At 42.8% G+C, this 17,757-nt stretch overlaps 1 protein-coding gene across 1 annotated transcript in view; it reads left to right on the forward strand.

Annotated features, from left to right (window-relative positions):
• The window catches only part of SNX18 (sorting nexin 18), a 90,935-nt gene extending 84,419 nt beyond the window's left edge, over window positions 1–6,516 (forward strand). The window contains exon 2 of the mRNA XM_067730674.1: window positions 6,257–6,516. Within this exon, the coding sequence (XP_067586775.1) occupies window positions 6,257–6,270 (14 nt within the window). The 3' untranslated portion in view covers window positions 6,271–6,516. The remainder of the gene's footprint in view (window positions 1–6,256) is intronic.
• Window positions 6,517–17,757: the final 11,241 nt, after the last annotated feature.

The raw sequence follows: 17,757 nt of genomic DNA on the forward strand, positions 1-17,757 counted from the left end.
AACATCTAACCCCCCTATTACAGTAGGACTAAAATACTAGTCCGAATCACTAAAAGAGACGACCAGAAACTAGGAGCATAGAAAGGCAAGATCACTCTCAGTTGAGAGATCAATCCATCCTTGCATTATGGAGGAAAATTAAACTTTCCTTTAAGACCAAGTAAGAAATAACATAATTCAACATTTATTAAACTCTTTCCATGTTAAGCACTTTACAAGGAATACTTCATTTAATCCTTTAGAGAGTCCCATGAGGTTAGGATTTGTAATCACATTTTATGAAGGAAAAAACTAAAGCACAAAAAAGCAGAATCAGAGGAGTGGCAGCAGCAGGATTTGAATTCAGAGAGTTGACTTCCTATTCCACTCAGTTAACCCATTCTGTAAACCAGGCAGTGTCTGATGATAGCATCATCAGGTCTTACCTTGGCAGATGAATGTTTTGCCAAATCTGCCCCAGCTCTGCTTTGCTTTGAGACCCCCAGTCCCTGTTCTGTGAACATGGGTGGGAGAATTGACATGATAATCTGGATTAGCTCTCTTTCTAAAGTTAGGATCCCCAGACTGCTTACACAAGATGGATTTGGGTTTTGGAGAGAGGTGGAGTAGACCTACGTGTATGTGTTGGGGGGTGATGGGTGAGAAAGGAGATACTTTGGGGGGACCCTGCACCCTCACTACTCTTCTTAGAGTTTCTTCTCATTTCGAAAGCTGACCTACAATTTCTTTAGTCACTAGAAATACTGAGTTCTCTGGTCTGGATCCCTTGACTCTGCTGAGAACCAAGTGCCACCTCTGATTTACCACACTTGAATCCAGAACCTCATTGCCTTTTGAAAGACATACCAGTCAAGATATGGTACAGGAAGCAGGGCTCAGACTGCGAATCTATTGCTTCACAGTCATTGGTGAGCACTCTTTCCAGGCACCCAGAGGAGTACAGGTTTCCAAGCTTCTCTTCATGGAACTTGGAATCCATTGGACAATTCCCCCACCTACAGAGGTAAAAATGAATTTTAGAAAGCTGTAGTAATTCAAAACAAAACAAAACAACCCATCTCCCTGAGGGTATTTGAATTTAGCTTCTGATGAAAATAAGGCCATTTCAGTGACATCATACAGCCATGTTTACCTTTTCCTGCCATCTCCGATTGGAGCCAGCTCAGTGCTTGTCCCCGGCCAAAACTAACAGCTGGACTTCTTTTGCAACTTTAAGAAGCCACTCTTTTATTTAGTGCTGAGAAATCTCTCTAAGGAATGTTTCACGGAACTGTGCTCAGTCTCCAGCTCTTCTGTAGGGAAACAAATCCAGGATGGTTTTAAGGGTAATCGGTTATCACGGAGTCAAAGTTCATTATCATTAAACCAGGTTATTGTTTCAGTGGATGTTTCACTTAGTATATGTTTAGAAGGGCTCCAAATTAAACAATCCGACCAATTCCTTTTTCACTTGTCTCTCTGCCAGTAAATAAATGCTGAATATTATAGTGCACATGACTGAGTCTCTTCTCCTCTACACAAGGCTGTTATTAATGTAACTTTTATTGAGTACCTACTGCATGTAAGGCTCAATTTTGGATGCTATGGTGAATGGAAAGGTGAAAAAGACACTCCTTCTCTTCTCTAGAAGATATTGGGAAGGTACCACCACATATAAAATACCTGAGCAAGCCATGCGATAATCACCGCTAGCTGAAGGAACCTCTAGGGGTCAGAGGAGGTATCTGAGAGGAGAGAGATTGGAACCGGACTTAAAATGATGTGCAGGACTTTCCTGAGTAGATGTGACATCTGCAGAGTCGCACATGATTGATTATGCTGTACAAGCACTTGGGGGAGCAGCCATATTCACCGTAGCTATTCATTGTCAATGAAGGCTGTGGCCTGTAAGTTTCAGCTCCCACTGCAGAACCCAAACAGAGTCAGCACAGAATGCACTGTACATTGACCCTCTTTAACAGAGACAAGAAGACCCCTCACTCCTACCTCTCTCCTGTTGCACAGGGAGAAGTTAACCAGAGATCTCGAGAAGGCTGGCATGTCCTTGCTCTGGCCAGCAGTCCGGTCTCTGAAAAGGTTGAGGGAGGCTCACGGTAATCTTGGGAAGATGCTGGTCACTGGTCCAATGAGCACCTGGTCCCTGGAGCACATTTCCCTTGTAGGGTCCTGCATTCAAGCAGACAGCCCCCCCGCCCCTCTCCTTCTACCTCCTGGGTCATGTTTCTCTTAGCTCAGCTTCCCAGAGACATGCAGAGGCCAGGGTAGTGGATCCAGCCAAAACATGTCCTTGGCGGAGATGCCAAGATAGAGCCTTGAAGAACAAAGGAAGTGTAGTAGATAAGTGGCTTCCTCTGAAGGAATCCAGAGGGTTATGACTACAGTGAGCTGTTGGCACCAGCGGGGGATGGAAACCGGGCCTTGCAAACTGAATCCCAGCTTGTCTGGGATGCATTCAAACCTGGCACATGTGTAGGATGAATGAGGGCTGGATGCAGGATGCTGTGGGGCTCCCTCTCAGTGGTGTGGCCTTTCCCAGGAGCCCAGCCAAACGATGGAGAAGGGGACTGAGTCACAGGGGGAGCTGAGCTGTGTGCTGCTTCAGGCCAGGGAGGAATAAGGAGACTTGTCCTGGTTTCTTTAAAAAGAAAACACACAAGTTCTTTCTATTTAGCCAAGCCTTAGGCAGATAAGAAGTATCCCTTCCAAATTCAGGGCAGTGTCTTTCTGATACTGGAATCACTTGGTTTGCTAGCTAAAAAAGCTAAAAACTTCAGGCCTGGTGAACTTGAATCTGAGATAATTTGGGAAATTTGCAAAGTTTAACGCGTGCCCCATGTGAGTCCTTTGCCCTAGATAAGTAAAAATCCTGCCTCTAGTTACAAATAGAAGGACTGTGAAGCTTGGGTTTTGTATACCAAGCAGTGATGGTGGCTTCCAGAAGACCTAAATGAAATTCAAGACATTCATTCACTTCCCCAAACATATTTAGATCCTGAAGCTGAGACCCTGTGATAATTTAGATACTAAATAGTTCAGTGACTGCAGTGGTACCAGCCTACCTCAGCTAGTTGCCTGACAAATTGTTGCAAGACAATTTATACATCTGAGCTTCTGTTTTTGCATTTTCAAAAGGGTAGAGTTGACTGGTTGAATGCAATTGGAACCAAGAATTCTTCCGGTTTTGTCTGGGTTGAACAGAGGACCCCCATCAAGGGAAATGGGCTCCAGGAGCCAGTGACCAGCATCTGCTTTTATTTTGCTGAGGTTTAGTGGTTGAGAAACTAGGCTTTGATGCAAGACCTTCCTGTTTGAAACCAAACTCTGACACCCATTAGCTGTATGACTTTGGGCAAGTTACTTAACATCTCTATGTCTCAATTTTCTCATCTAAAAGGGAATATAATAATTAGATATTCCTCCCAGGTGTTACAAGCATGTAAAGAACTTAGAATCTCACCTGCCTGGTAGAAACACTCAACAAATGTTGGCTTTAGTATGCATTTTGCGTTTTACAGATGATCCTTTGGAAGACCTTCCAGCTTAATCACTGAGACCTTCCCTGGGGCTTGAAAGTACATTTTACTACATGTGCTGGGATAGTATGCTATGTTCTTTTAGAGTCAACAAATATTTACTAAGGCTTTACCTGGTACAAAGGTGCAGAGGAAAGGCATATACTTTGCCTTCACGCAGCTATTAGTCTTGTCGGGAGATAGGCATTTTATTGTTGGTTTCCTTGCCTGTAATTGTACAAAGAACTCTGAACAAAGGAAGAATCTGTTAATCCTTCGAATCCTTTTTCCTTTGCTTTCATGGCAGAATCTCATTTTGATCCTGACAACAGTCCTGTGCAAAAAGCAGGCAGTATTTAGGAGAGTGGTTTTCAATACTCAGTGACTTGTGGGGTTCTCTGGAGGCCCTTAGAAGCCAAGCTGGGAAGTGAAATGAACATAAGGGTCTCCCTGTCCCTCCTCCAAGTACACATGAACACACCTCCTCCAATCAGAAGATGTCTATTCTAACTATTTGAACTTCCTCAGGAAGCTGTCATTAAATCAGGTTCTGCTGGGTGTAGAGGGTGGTGTGGAGGAAGAAATCCAAGATCTGGCTTTTTCCTGCAAATTAGGACTTCTGAGAGGATGGCCTTGGCATAGAATTGAGGCTCAAGAAGGAGAGGCAGAGCCTCGGGGCTCTTTCTCATGGAGGTACTTGTTTCCCTTTGTTTGTTTGTTTTTAGTAGATTGGAGCCTGTAAACAATTTAGGCCACAGTCCCAGAGGGTAAAACCATTTCTGAGCACCTACTTCACTCAGCAACTTCACTCAGAATTACACACGTAAAACCTGCAAACATTGGGATGAAAAAAGGGAATCAAACTTCAGACTGGAATAAAAGGCACTGCAATTCTGAAAGACATACGATACATTTTAACCCATTTTATAAATACACTCCGTTTAGGAATATTAAAAAAATTATTGACGCATTCATAAAATAAGCTGGTCTAAGGGAAGCCTGTGTTTAGACTTTCTAGGTCTTGGAGCTTTTGCTGATGGCCCAGTCTGGGGCATGCTCTGCTCCCAGCCTTTTGCACCAGCATGTACACTCACACGTGGGCCCGCACTAGGCTGTGGGTTTCTGAATCTACCCATTTCAACTTCATACTTTCACACTATAACAGTACCACGCCTGTTAAAGAATGGGGCACGTGACATTTTGATGAGGTCTTCTTGGTGCAGCTATTTTGACTCTGGGACATTTTGGCCTGGGGAAAAAATCAAAAAATCAAACTTTCAGGGAAAAAATTCTGAGTAATGTGCACGACAGAAAGATCAACTCATGTCTCATTTTCTCTCCTAGTAGCACTTTGACAAAACTACCGAATAAACATGTGCCTCATTCATACCTCAAACCCCGCACCTTTCCCCATCTCTACTCTGCTGCTCGTCCCAAACCTGCCTCTGTTCCCAACCACAATCCCTGTTCTTAGGGTTACGGAAAAAATAAAGACAGAAAAGATAAAACAACAGTTTATTATTACTTAAGTGAAGTGTCCATCTAAACAGTGCACTAAACAGACAATTTTAAATTGACAAAAATGATGGCATATATATGTATCTCACTCGAGAGAATACCTGACACGTGATAAACATGTGTAATGTATTTGTATTTGTTATATATAATGTGTAATATATTTGCGTATATTAACTCACTTAATCCTCACAACATACTGAGGCACAAAGAGGTTAAACAGTTTGCCTAATATTACTTTGCAATGCAAGTGGGTTGGGGCTATGCTTCAGACCCAGCCAGACTGTGTTCCTAACCACTGTGTCACCTGCATATGTGTCCTCAAATCAGATGGTGAGGATGTCACCAAATGCATTATTATTTATTTATTTATTTATTTTGCTGTACGCGGGCCTCTCACTGTTGTGGCGTCTCCTCTCCCGTTGCGGAGCACAGGCTCTGGACGCGCAGGCTCAGCGGCCATGGCTCACGGGCCCAGCCGCTCCGCGGCATGTGGGATCTTCCCGGACCGGGGCACAAACTCGTGTCCCCTGCATCGGCAGGCGGACTCTCAACCACTGCGCCACCAGGGAAGCCCCAAATGCATTATTTTTTACCTTCAATATAGAGTTTAAGATGGATTAATGAAAGGCAATGTCCAAATATACAACTTGATTAAATCTACTCACTGATAGATGCAAGTGGAATTCACTGTGGAGCAGCTGACATGGGACAATTAATAAATGAACTTTATTTGTCCAACCTGGAAAACACTAAGAATATGAGCAGAACATCTGTGGAGAAGAAACACCATAGAGAGTGCTTAAATGTACGAGGACTGAGAGAAGAAATCTGAGACTTTTGAGCCTGGAAATGGAATACAAAGGCAGAACTATCAGAGAGGAATCTCATTATAATTTTCTTATGAATTCATCATGAATAAAATGTTTGATATCAGAATTTGTAACTGAGCAGGACCCTATGGTGCCTTCCCACAACTGACCTCCCCCCAGGCCCTCCTCCGCCTGCCTTTTGTCTGTAGAAAATCTTTAGTCAAAGAATATATTTAAACAGAGAAGTGAGAAAATGCAGAAAGAAAGGAAAACAGTCAGAATACAAAATAATAATAGTTTAGCCATTAAACAAAGTCAAGGACCTTTCATTCCTCCTCAAGGGCTATAGAGAATATTCTGAGTCATGTTCTTTGAGCTGTCTGATAGATACTGAACCTCACCCTCTGCCCCCACCAGGTCGAAGAAGTTAACTGTATGCTGCCCACAAGCATGTAGACCCCAGACTGGTTGGAACCAGAAGATTGATGATGCTGACTACCGATTACCTCACCACCAACCAATCAGAAGAGTGTCCACGAGCTGACCACACATTCCACAACCTCCCTCCCTCACCCTGTCTTTAAAAATCTTTCCCTGAAAGTCTTCAGGGAGTTTGGGTCTTTTAAACACTAGCTGTCTGGACTCCTTGCCTGGCGCCCTGCAATAAACGCTGCCCTTTCCTTCACCACAACCTGGGGTCAGTAGATTGATTTTACTGCAAGTGGGCAAGCAGACCCAAGTTTGGTTTGGTAAGAAACCCACTTTAATCAAATGCCCCTGTGGTTCAGAAGAGTGGGTTTTCAGATAATTTACTGAAAGAAGTTTCCTGATACATTTAGATTTTTCTGGTTGACACCAGCAATGAGGAATGAGTGGGGTAGGGGGAGGTGGGCTAGGTTCAGGGATAGGGAATGGAGGAAGGGGAGATGAAAACTATCGTACAAACAGCACATACTAGGCCCCAGGTTTCAACAAAAATGACAAATGAGGACATAAGCAGGGGTAGAGTGAGGGTCAGGATAGGACAGTTGACATTACCTGGTAATCTTTTTAAAAAAGTAAAGATTTCTTTTTAGGAGGAAATCTATCTACAAGACTGGCTCATGGGGAAGAATTATTGATCAGTGGCTGGCATTGACAGCTAACATTTATTACACATTTACTGATGCTTTAGATAGATGTATTACTTCATTTCAGCCTCATAACAATCTTGCAGGGTAGGTATTTTTATTTCCCACCTGTATAGCTCAGGAAAACAGGAGCATAGAGTCAGCAACTTGCCTAAGGTCATCTGGGAAGAATGGCAGAAGCTGGGATTTGAACCCCGTCACATCCCTCTAGGGCCTGACTTCATAATCGTGAGAGTCCCTTGAAGGCCAGGAGTGGGGACTCCCTCCTCCCCCCAGACCAGCTGCCAGAGCAGTAAATCTGTCCAGATATAATGTCTGTTTTTTAAATATCTTTTTACCTTTTATTTTTATACGTCTCATTTTAGACAGTACTCATCTCAATAGAGGGGAATATAAATGTGGACAAAAATCATGTCTACATTTTGGAAAATCTAATTTGGAAACAAAATTTTAAAAGTCCTGCCGTGAATTTCCTAACTCGGTCCTCTTGAGGCTGACAGTGAAAATTTGCTCTCAAAAGTCATGGTGGGTTGGCTACCAGAGGCTTTCCTAACAGGAAATAAAACTTTAAAACCAGGAAACTGAGAGGTGAGCATTTTAAAACTCCAGGTTTTTTGCAGGCTTTATCATGCTAAAAAAAACCTTCAGAAAAACTAACACTTTAGAATCTGTATATGTATTTATAATTTATGTAAAATGGCTGTCCTTAATTTTCGGCTGATCATAACAGCTGGCTTATTGTAGGTGCTCAATAAATACATTTTTTTGGTTTTGTTTTTCGGCCGTGCGACGCGGCTTGTGGGATTTTAGTTGCCCAGCCAGGGATCGAACCCGGGGCCCCCTGCAGTGGAAGTGCCGGGACCAGGGAATTCCCTAAATACATTTTAAATAAGCAGATGGATGAATGAGTTTGGCAAAGCCAATGTCAATACCAGCACTGGCCAAGACAGCAATATCTAATATTTATTGATGACTTGTTATGTGTCAGGTATAGCTTCAATATATAGCACACTCACTCATTCAAACCCTCAAGCAACCCTTGGAAGTAAGGACTACTTTTAATCTTTATTTTGTAGATAAGAATACAGGGTCCAAAGATATTTCACACTTACTCAAAGTAAGTTGTATACCCACGATTTAAACTTGGGCCTTATAGCCTGGGGCTTATCCTGGGACCAACCGGGACAAGCCCCCTCCAAGAAACAAAGCTCATCTGGGCCTGATTAAGCTCTGTTTAGTCACTCCCAGAAAAAAAGTGGTCTGCAGGCATTCTGGAGGGGCCTCTTGGAGTCTAGGGATGAGGCTGACCAATGAGGTTATGCAAGGGCAAAATGACGTTGGGCCATGAGTGAGGATGGGCTGTGGCCAGGCTGGGGACTAAGGGAGTTGTCACTTCCTGTGGCTGATGGAGGTGGTGCTCCTTTGTCAGAGGTGCTCCTTTGTTCTGTAGGGAAATATGCTTTTAAAAGTTGATGAGGGGAGGGGAAAAAAAAGTGAATGAAACTTGGAATATGGTGATTATGGGCCTCTGTTGTCAGTATCTAAATTCAATATGGTGTCCAATATGTACCCTGGCAGAATGAGAAGGTAAGAGAAGCCCAACCTCAAACACCTCCTTGAGTTATAAGGCCCAGCCTTGGGAGAAGAAGGATCACCACTGTCAGTAGAAATAGGGTGTCCTATCTTAGGTACTGGCCCTCTAGGAGGTCCTGGATTGCCCAGAACAATCCAGACACGGCAAAAGTACCTCCCAGCAGGAAACCATCTGGATGGACTTTAAAAAAGATTCATAAAGTCTCCCAGCTTCTCCTTGACTGTCATAATGACAGAAAGGAACTTGTGGTGGCAACCCAAGAGAGGGTTCTCCCAAAGCCCTCCAGGGGTGGGGTGGGGATGTATAATTAAAACCTGGAAATCTGTCCATTCAAATCAGGTTGATTAAAAAAAAATCAGGCAAAAATACAAAGCAGTCCCAGAGCCCAGTGTACATCCACCACTCCGCTTCTTGTCATGAGACTTCATCCAGGGGTTCAACACCACCTTGCTCCTCACCAGTGTCAGGCCAGGGCAGTGCATGTGGGCCCTTCCACAGGTGTGGCCTGCAGTGTCCACTTTGGCTCAGAATTACTGTTGTGTCCTGATGTATTATTATAAATAACACTATTGTTATATATTATGTACAATATTATTTATATTTATATATTATATTATCTATGAAAACACTATGTGTGTATATATATCCTTCAAATCCAAGGGTTATAAAAAAGACCAGAGGCTTTCAATAGCATATTTTTTTAAAAGACATTTCAGATGATCTTTTTTTTTTTTTTTTTACAGTTTAAAAAAATTTTTTTAATTTATTTTAAGTTTTGGCTGTGTTGGGTCTTTGTTGCTGCGCGGGGGCTTTCTCTAGTTGTGGCAAGCAGGGGCTACTCTTCGTAGCGGTGCGCAGGCTTCTCATTGCGGTGGCTCCTCTTGTTGCGGAGCGCGGGCTCTAGGCGCACGGGCTTCAGTAGTTGTGCATGCGGGCTCACTAGTTGTGACTCGCGGGCTCTAGAGCTCAGGCTCAATTGTTGTGGCACACGGGCTTAGTTGCTCCATGGCATGTGGGATCTTCCTGGACCAGGGCTTGAACCCGTGTTCCCTGCATTGGCAGATGGATTCTTAACTACTGCACCACCAGGGAAGTCCCTCAATAATATTATTTAAAACCAGAACATTTTTTTTCCCTGAATGAAATCATGTCTGAAACGTCAGCACAGAAAGTAAAGGGGAGCTCTCTAGATGCAAGGGTGGGGTGGGGGGCAGGGGAGGTGGCGGGAAGGGGAGTTAGGCAGGGCTGGAATTGGGGACATCCCAGGAGGGTCATCCCTGAAGAGACAGCAGGGAATGAAAATTCTCTGAGGGAAGACCCATCTTTTGTTTTGGGCTCCTGTATCCCCAGGCCTAGCCCAAGGCCTGGCCTGTTCAGCACTGGGGTAGTTACATCTACATTCTTTGGCAATAGGGCGGGGACTTCAGGGTGGGGATGAAGAATGTCTTTAAAACATATATACACTACCAAATGTAAAATAGCTAGTGGGAAGCAGCCATATAGCACAGGGAGATCAGCTCGGAGCTTTGTGACCACCTAGTGGGGTGGGATAGGGAGGGTGGGAGGGAGATGCAAGAGGGGTGAGATATGGGGATATATGTATATGTATAGCTGATTCACTTTGTTATAAAGCAGAAACTAACACACCATTGTAGAGCAATTATACTCCAATAAAGATGTTAAAAAATTTTTTTTAAAAATAAAAATAAAAAATGAATGTCTTTAAGTATGGGAGAAGCTAGTGGGCAACAAACCTATTTTCTATGAACTGTTTGTCATTCTTCCTTCTATGGTTGATGACTGATACTATGTTAATTAATGGGCTGGTCATGTATTTGTCCCTGAACCTCAAGTCTTTCTTCCTTTCTTTCTTTCTTCCTTTCTTTCTTTCCTCCTTTCTTTCTTTCTTCTTTTTCTTTCTTTCTTTCTTTCTCTCTTTCTTTCTTCTTTCCTTCCTTCCTTCCTTTCTTTCTTTCTCTTTCTCTCTCTCTTTCTCTCTCCCTTTGTTTCTCTCTCCCTTTGTTTCTCTCTTTGTTTCTCTCTTTGTTTCTCTCTTTCTTTCTTCCTTCCTTCTTTCCTTTCTTCCTTCCTTCCTTTCTTTCTTTCTCTCTCTCTTTCTTTCTTTCTCTCTCTCTCTTTCTTTCTTTCTTTCTTTCTTTCTCTCTCTCTCTCTCTTTCTTTCTCTCTCTCTTTCTTTCTTTCTTTCTTTCTCTCTTTCTTTCTTTCTTTCTTTCTTTCTTTCTCTCTCTCTCTCTCTCTTTCTTTCTCTCTCTCTCTTTCTTTCTTTCTTTCTTTCTTTCTCTCTCTCTCTCTCTCTCTTTCTTTCTCTCTCTCTTTCTTTCTTTCTTTCTTTCTTTCTTTCTTTCTTTCTTTCTTTCTTTCTTTCTTTCTTTCTTTCTTTCCTTTCTTTCTTTCTTTCTTTCTTCTTTTCTTTCTTCCATTCAAGAACCAGCTCTCTGGATCCTCTATCATCCCAAAATACCTCTTGGAACTCCTGCCAGGAGTCCCCATGGGGTAGAATGTAGGGTAGTTGCCCCAAGTCACTGCTCACTCTGAAAGGCTCTCATGGACTTCCTCACAAGACCCTATGGGATACTTTTCAAAGTAAAATGTCTGTAGCAAGTTTCTGAGAATAAAGGTGAACTTTTAAAAAAAATTAGTGTTGTTTTCAGAAATGAATATTTCATCTGATGGTGTCTAACGTCATTCTGGAGGGGGATGATGAGATTTCCAGTGATTCTAGGTGTTCAGAGTTAGTTTTATTATTTTTTGAGGGATAAATGAATAAGATGACAGCTGGCTATCGCATGCCAAGATTTAGCAATGGGTTTGTAGAATCCTTCAGTCATGTGTAAACATTTTCTGGTCCTAAAGTCTTCACCTTACTGCCCAAGTTGAAGAGGTGATTTAGCTGGGAAACATCATATGAAGAGTGCTTGGTTAGCATTTTTTCTTACCTACCAAGTCATAAAAAGGACTTATCCTCCAGGAATGTAGGCATTTTTGTCTCTTTTATTCCCTGTTGTATTCTAGGCATCTAGAACAATACCTTGTAAGTGGTACACACTCAATAACTAGTTTATGAATGTATGAAGTACGCTTCTCTGCAAATCCTTTGTGAAATTCAGGTTCATGGGCCAAAAGGAATCAGATATCAATTTCTTTGACTTTCCAAACTTTAAACATTTTTTTTTCTCAGCTGTAGATACCTTTACTAGGGTCCACCAATCTACTCCACATTCTTTGAGATGAATGGGACAGAAAGACCAACTTTTAGATCCAACTCAATACAAAAAAAAAAAAAAAATCCCTAAAATGTGTAGAGATGTTAATTCCCTGATAGTACAGAATAGAGGGTCCCAACATGTCCAAGTATAAGGATGTCTGTTTAATATTCAAAGTTTGGCATATTGTCACATAATGGTTGTTGTATGTTTAGTATCCAGTCATTGCTTTTAGCCATAATATATTTTCTCAATTAAAAATTCAGTCACATTTAAAAATAAATTTGCATTTTATTACTCAAAACTACATCTAGAGCACTTGAAAAATAGTAATAAGTATATATGAAAAACATTTGATTTATAACAATGCTTGACACATACATAGATTCATGGACTACTCTCTTCCCCTCTCCCATCCCCCACCCAAATCTGATGATGGAACAAATACAGATAGATAGATCATATTACATTTATAAATAAAAGCTACTTTTGGTTAATTTGCATAAATTATTTTTAAGGAATGAAGTCCTAGTAACACTAGTAGTAATAGATGAACACACTATAGCTATTCACTATCCGAAGACTGAAATTTTGGAGGAGTTAACTCCTTGAGATAGGCATCTCGGAGAGCCGCCCACCTGTGTCCTCTATTGTTGCCTTGAGCCATCAACAGGTGGCATCATTTTATTCACACAAGAAACCTCCCTTTCAGGAATGTATATATTTTTTTGTTTTTTGTTTTTGTTTTTGTTTTGTTTTTGCGGTACGCGGGCCTCTCACTGTTGTGGCCTCTCCCATTGCAGAGCACAGGCTCCAGACGCGCAGGCTCAGCGGCCATGGCTCACGGGCCCAGCTGCTCCGCGGCATGTGGGATCTTCCCGGACTGGGGCATGAACCCGTGTCCCCTGCATCGGCAGGCGGACTCTCAACCACTGCGCCACCAGGGAAGCCCAGGAATGTATATTGCTTCTTGGCCCCTGCCTTCTCCCTGGAGGTCCTGGGCAAAGAGTCAGGAAAAGAATGTGATTGCTCAGGCGAAAATCAATGGCCTGGCATTTCTTCTCCTTGGGTGACTCTACTCAAGGAATGAACTGAATTGGCACTGAGTAGGGAAGACGGCACATCCCCTTTGGATTCACTCCTTGATTTATAAGCCATAACCTCAGGGACAATAGCTGGAGGGCCTGACAGTATCCTTGAGCCAGCATCTCGGCTGATGTCACAGTAACAGTGCTTCCCTAGCACCTGAGAACCAATGTAAAAAAAGCCCGAACCAAATGAAACATTGAATATTAATGTTATTCCAAAGGTGAAGCAGCAGAAGTATGAAGAGCTGATTCCCCCCAACTTTCTTCAAGTTTTAGAGCCAAGCATGATGATGGCTTCAGTCAAGAAGTGAAGTCAGGGAGCATATAAGGCAGAACTTGCCACAAAGATAGCTGACTTTTCATGTGTACCTGAACAGGGTAACAACAGAGGTTAAAGCTATGGGTGACTAACAGGGGATCCATGATGATCTCATATGACTTTACTAGAGGCTGCTGCTACCTGCCTGGCATCCACTTCCCCTCCTTCCTTACTAAGAGAACCTCAATTCAGTGTTATCAGCAGTGTACGCAGCTGATAAACCACATTTTCGATCTTCCTCTGCACAGGTGGCTACGCTGTTTTGGCCATTGACATGTAGGTGAATGTGGTGTTGTGATTTATATTAAGAAATATATATTTGATTTTCATCCCCATTTCTGGCACAGAGCTCCTAAAACCCTTGAAATTTCCTAAGTGATAAAGGTGTCTTGATATTCATAAGAAACCCCCTTCAACCACACCTGAGTTTATGTGAATGAGGTGACTTTTGGACCACACCTAAGGATGGGGGCTGGTTGCAGGGGAACAAACCCTGTGATTAGAGGGTTGGAACTTTCAGTCCCACCCCTAACCTCAGGGGTGGGGACAGAGACTGGGAGGTTGAATCCATCACCGATAACCAATGATTTGATCAATCATGCCTATGTAATGAAGCCTCCATGAAAACCCCAAAGGTAGGGGTTTGGAAAGCTTCTGGTGTGGTGAGCCCTAGGAGGTACTAGGAGAGACGTGCGATCAGGGAAGGCATGTGAACTCCGAGTCCCTTTCCCTACACCTTGCCCATGTATCTTCCATCTGGCCGTTTCTGAGTAATATCCTTTGTAATAAACTCATAGTCTAGTAAGTAAATTGTGTGAGCCATTCTAGAAAATTAACGGAAACTGAGGAGGGGGTCATGGGAACATCCAATTTATAGTCAGTTGGTCAGAAGCACAGGTGACAACCTGGACTTGTGATTGGGGTCTGAATTGGGGGAGTCAGGGGGTGAGCAGTCTTGTAGTGTAGAACTGAGCCCTTGGCCTCTGAAATCTGATGCTATCTCCAGGTAGATAGCGTCAGAACCAAGTTAAATTGTAGGACGCCCAGCCGGTATCACAGAATTGCTTTGTGTGGGGGAGAAAACATCACACGCCTGGTGTCAGAAGTGTGATTGTGGTAGTAGTGTAGGAGTGAAGGAGAAACAAGGGAGAAGTGAGTTTTTCCTACACAGTGAAGGTTATTGATTGGAGCTCTTCCTGAAAACTCCAATAGTGGGACTGGCCCAGCCATACACCTGTTTGTCCTTGGTGCTTCCTCTTCTCTCCTGGTTATAGTATTAATGTGATGGCCAGAGTGGCAGCTGCCATCTTAGGACAAGAGGAGACCTTGGGGTTGTAAAGCACACCGGGGATAGTAAAGGAGATAGAAGGAACTTGGGTCCCTGATAACATAGCAGAACCTCCAAAGCAGCGTAAGCTGCTCATCTCTGGACTTAACTTGCAGGAGAGAACAGTAAATTCCATCTGGCTCAACTCACTCACTGTTACCTTGTGGACCAAGAGCTTTGGCATCACCTGGGAGCTTGTTAGAAAGGCAGGATCTCAGGCCCCTCCCCAGTCCAACTCAATCAGAATCTGCATTTAACAAAATCCCCACATGCTTTGCACACACACTGAAGTTGGAGAAACACCAATCCAGATGTATTTGGTATATGTACCCCAGTTTCTCTGTTTATAAGAGATATAAAAATAATGCATCCTACTTGCTAGTACTAAAACATAGTTAGAATTACATAATCATAGGGTAGAACAACTAAAGAGACTTGAGTTCTTTGCATACAAAGAAATGAAGCTTTTGTGTAAATTAGTTAATTCATGTTCCAGCCACTACTTTTGGCACCAGAGATATCTAACAACGGATACATGTAAGCATTGCATTACAATAACTGTTTACATGCAACAAGAGAGATATGCCCAGGTGTTTGGGGAAAACAGACTAGGAGGCTAAGCCTTCCCTCCTGGGCCATGGAGCATATCAGAGAAAACTTCTTGGAAGAGAAGTCACCCAAGTAGTTATGGGTGATCTTGCTTCTTCTCCCAGCTTCAGGGATGCAGAGGCCATCCTCTTTGGACTTAAGGCAGCCTACCAGCCTCCCCAGAGGAAGAGTTGATGCTTAGAAAACACAGATTCCAACACTAATGTCTTCAATGTATGCCACCTTTAGTTTCTCGGTTGGTTCATAATATGGACTCCTTGACTCCATTTTACGGTCGAGGAAAATGCAGACACTGAATAGTGAGTGTATTTCAAGAAACTCAGAGTAGGTGACGGATTAAGCCCATATGAGGTTTCAGCGTTCATTGACCACTGATATCATCTCAATTTTGTCAACACTGGGTTTTGATTTCCATTGTTGATTAGCTATCTCTCTTCATCTGTATTTCTGTATAATCTGAAGTTGGAAATCCTTTTAACAGATATTTAGAATACATTTTCCCCTTTTCTTTATATTTCTATTTGATATTCTTCAGTTCATTATATTTTTTAAAATGAAATCACATTTTTGGATATTTGTGGTTTGGCTGGCTAGCTGGGAAACTGTTTTCTGGCATTCATTAATGCTTTTTTTCTTTCCATTTAAAGAACATTTACTGGATTTGGTACTTGAAGAAACAAAATGCCAAATTAAGAAATGGGAGGGAGAATAAATGCCCTGTGCATGCAAAAACCCAGAAAGATTTTTTTTTCTCCCAATTTTTATGGATTTGACAGTATTGGGAAAGGGAACATTGTTTCTAACAAAACCCAAATTTTTATTTCTCTCTCCAAGAGATGTGACTTTAATCCTTTTTTTTTTTTTTTCCTTTTTTCCGGCTACTTTCCTGAAATGGTTTTCTAGGGTCTGATTTTCTTCTTCCTTAAAATAGACTAAAATAGCCTTGTTGGGGAATACCATCATGGAAGTGAAACAGACAAGGACTCAGCTTTCCTCACACTCATGGTCTGTCTACTTCTCTAGACAGTGCCTGGGTCCACAGCTCACTGCTTCTCACTGCCCTAAGTTAACTGCAACGAGGGGAAGACAGGAGAGCCTTGGGATATTTTTATATTCTCCTCTCTTCTGAAGAATTCACAAGTTAGCAAGTATTCAACCAGTGCTAACTAGAGGGTATTGCCAAGCATAACAGACTATACACAAGTCAACAAGGCCTCCCTCATATTGCAATCCCAGCAGAAAATGGTGTAGCAAAAGCAATCCCCAATCCTTGGTTGTCTGCCACACAAGTTCTTGTTCCAAGCTACGTATTCAGCCAGTTCTAGGACGGTGCCACCTTTTCCTATGTCCAGCACTAGGTTTACACCCGCAGTCCTTTCTACCCAGAATGTGTTATTTGGCTCTAACAAATGCAAGAGGAAGTGCCCTTCCCTGCACAGAAATCCAAACACAGGGTGAAACCACAGCTCGTTTTCAACAGGCCTCCTGTTATGAGTCCTCCCGGCTGTGCTGCCTTTCTGAAAGTGAGCTGGGGACTGGTGGTTCGAAGCCGTGGCCTCTGCCTCTTCCCGAGGATGCCTCTAACGAGGATCTTGAGATCATTAGTCACGAGCTGGAGATTTACCAACATGGCTCACTGAACCAGGTCGTGCTTTGTCAGATGTGAAATTCTAATGTTCTAACACATTGCTTGTTTGCAGATTGTGCCTTAAATAAATATGCTGATAAAATATAAAACAATACAGTGCTCTGAACTAGTGCATTATTTATGGCTTCATTTACTCAATAATCGTTTATTAAGGGCCTAATATGGGCCAGGCTCTGTGCTACGTGCAGCAGTTACAAGTCAGAAAGGAGATGGCATTGCCCTAAGTGGGCCAAGGATTCAAATCTCCGTCTCACCTCTCTCCACTAAACTACAAGTTCAGTAAGTGACCGCTGGTATGTAGGGAGTATAGTGGGAATGCAAAAAAGGGAGTAGTGGATTCCACTTATGCAGGAGGGTTGCAGCTAGTACATACAGTACTTCTTTGTAAATCAGAGCCACATCCTCTGGGCTCAGGTATTCTCTACCCCAGAACATGGGATTTGGTGAGTGGAGTATGGGCTGTGTTGACGCCACACTCACCTCTGCAGCAAGTCCTGATCAGGACAGTTTTCTTCAGGGGTGGTGCTTGAGCTCAGTCTTGAAAGATATGGAGGTGTCTGCTGAGAGGACAGGTATAAACAGCATGCCAGGAGGAGGGGACCATGGAGCAAAGGTAAATAGATATGACACCACCTGGCACAGTCCTGGTACTACAAGCAGTTGAACTTGGTGGGATGGGGCATAAAAGGAAGGAGAGGTAGGCAGAGGCCTGGTTGTAATCGACCCTGTGTTCCAAACTAAGAAGAAAATCCTTCATTCTGAAGGTTGTAGGGCAACATTGAGGGGGTTCCCAGAAAACAAGTGAGACGATCACATTACTCATCTTCATGGCAGCATCAGAATGGGTTGCAGGTGTTGAAAACAGCAGTAGGAGACCATGAAATAGTCCAGGTGATGGAGAGTGTGTTTGAACTTTCAACAGGCAACAGGGCTAAAGAGGTGAGAATAGATTTGAGAGAAGAAAAGGTGGTAGGATCTG

The sequence above is a fragment of the Pseudorca crassidens genome, chromosome 3 (genome assembly GCF_039906515.1).
Source record: "Pseudorca crassidens isolate mPseCra1 chromosome 3, mPseCra1.hap1, whole genome shotgun sequence".
NCBI classification, from domain to species: Eukaryota; Metazoa; Chordata; class Mammalia; order Artiodactyla; family Delphinidae; genus Pseudorca; species Pseudorca crassidens.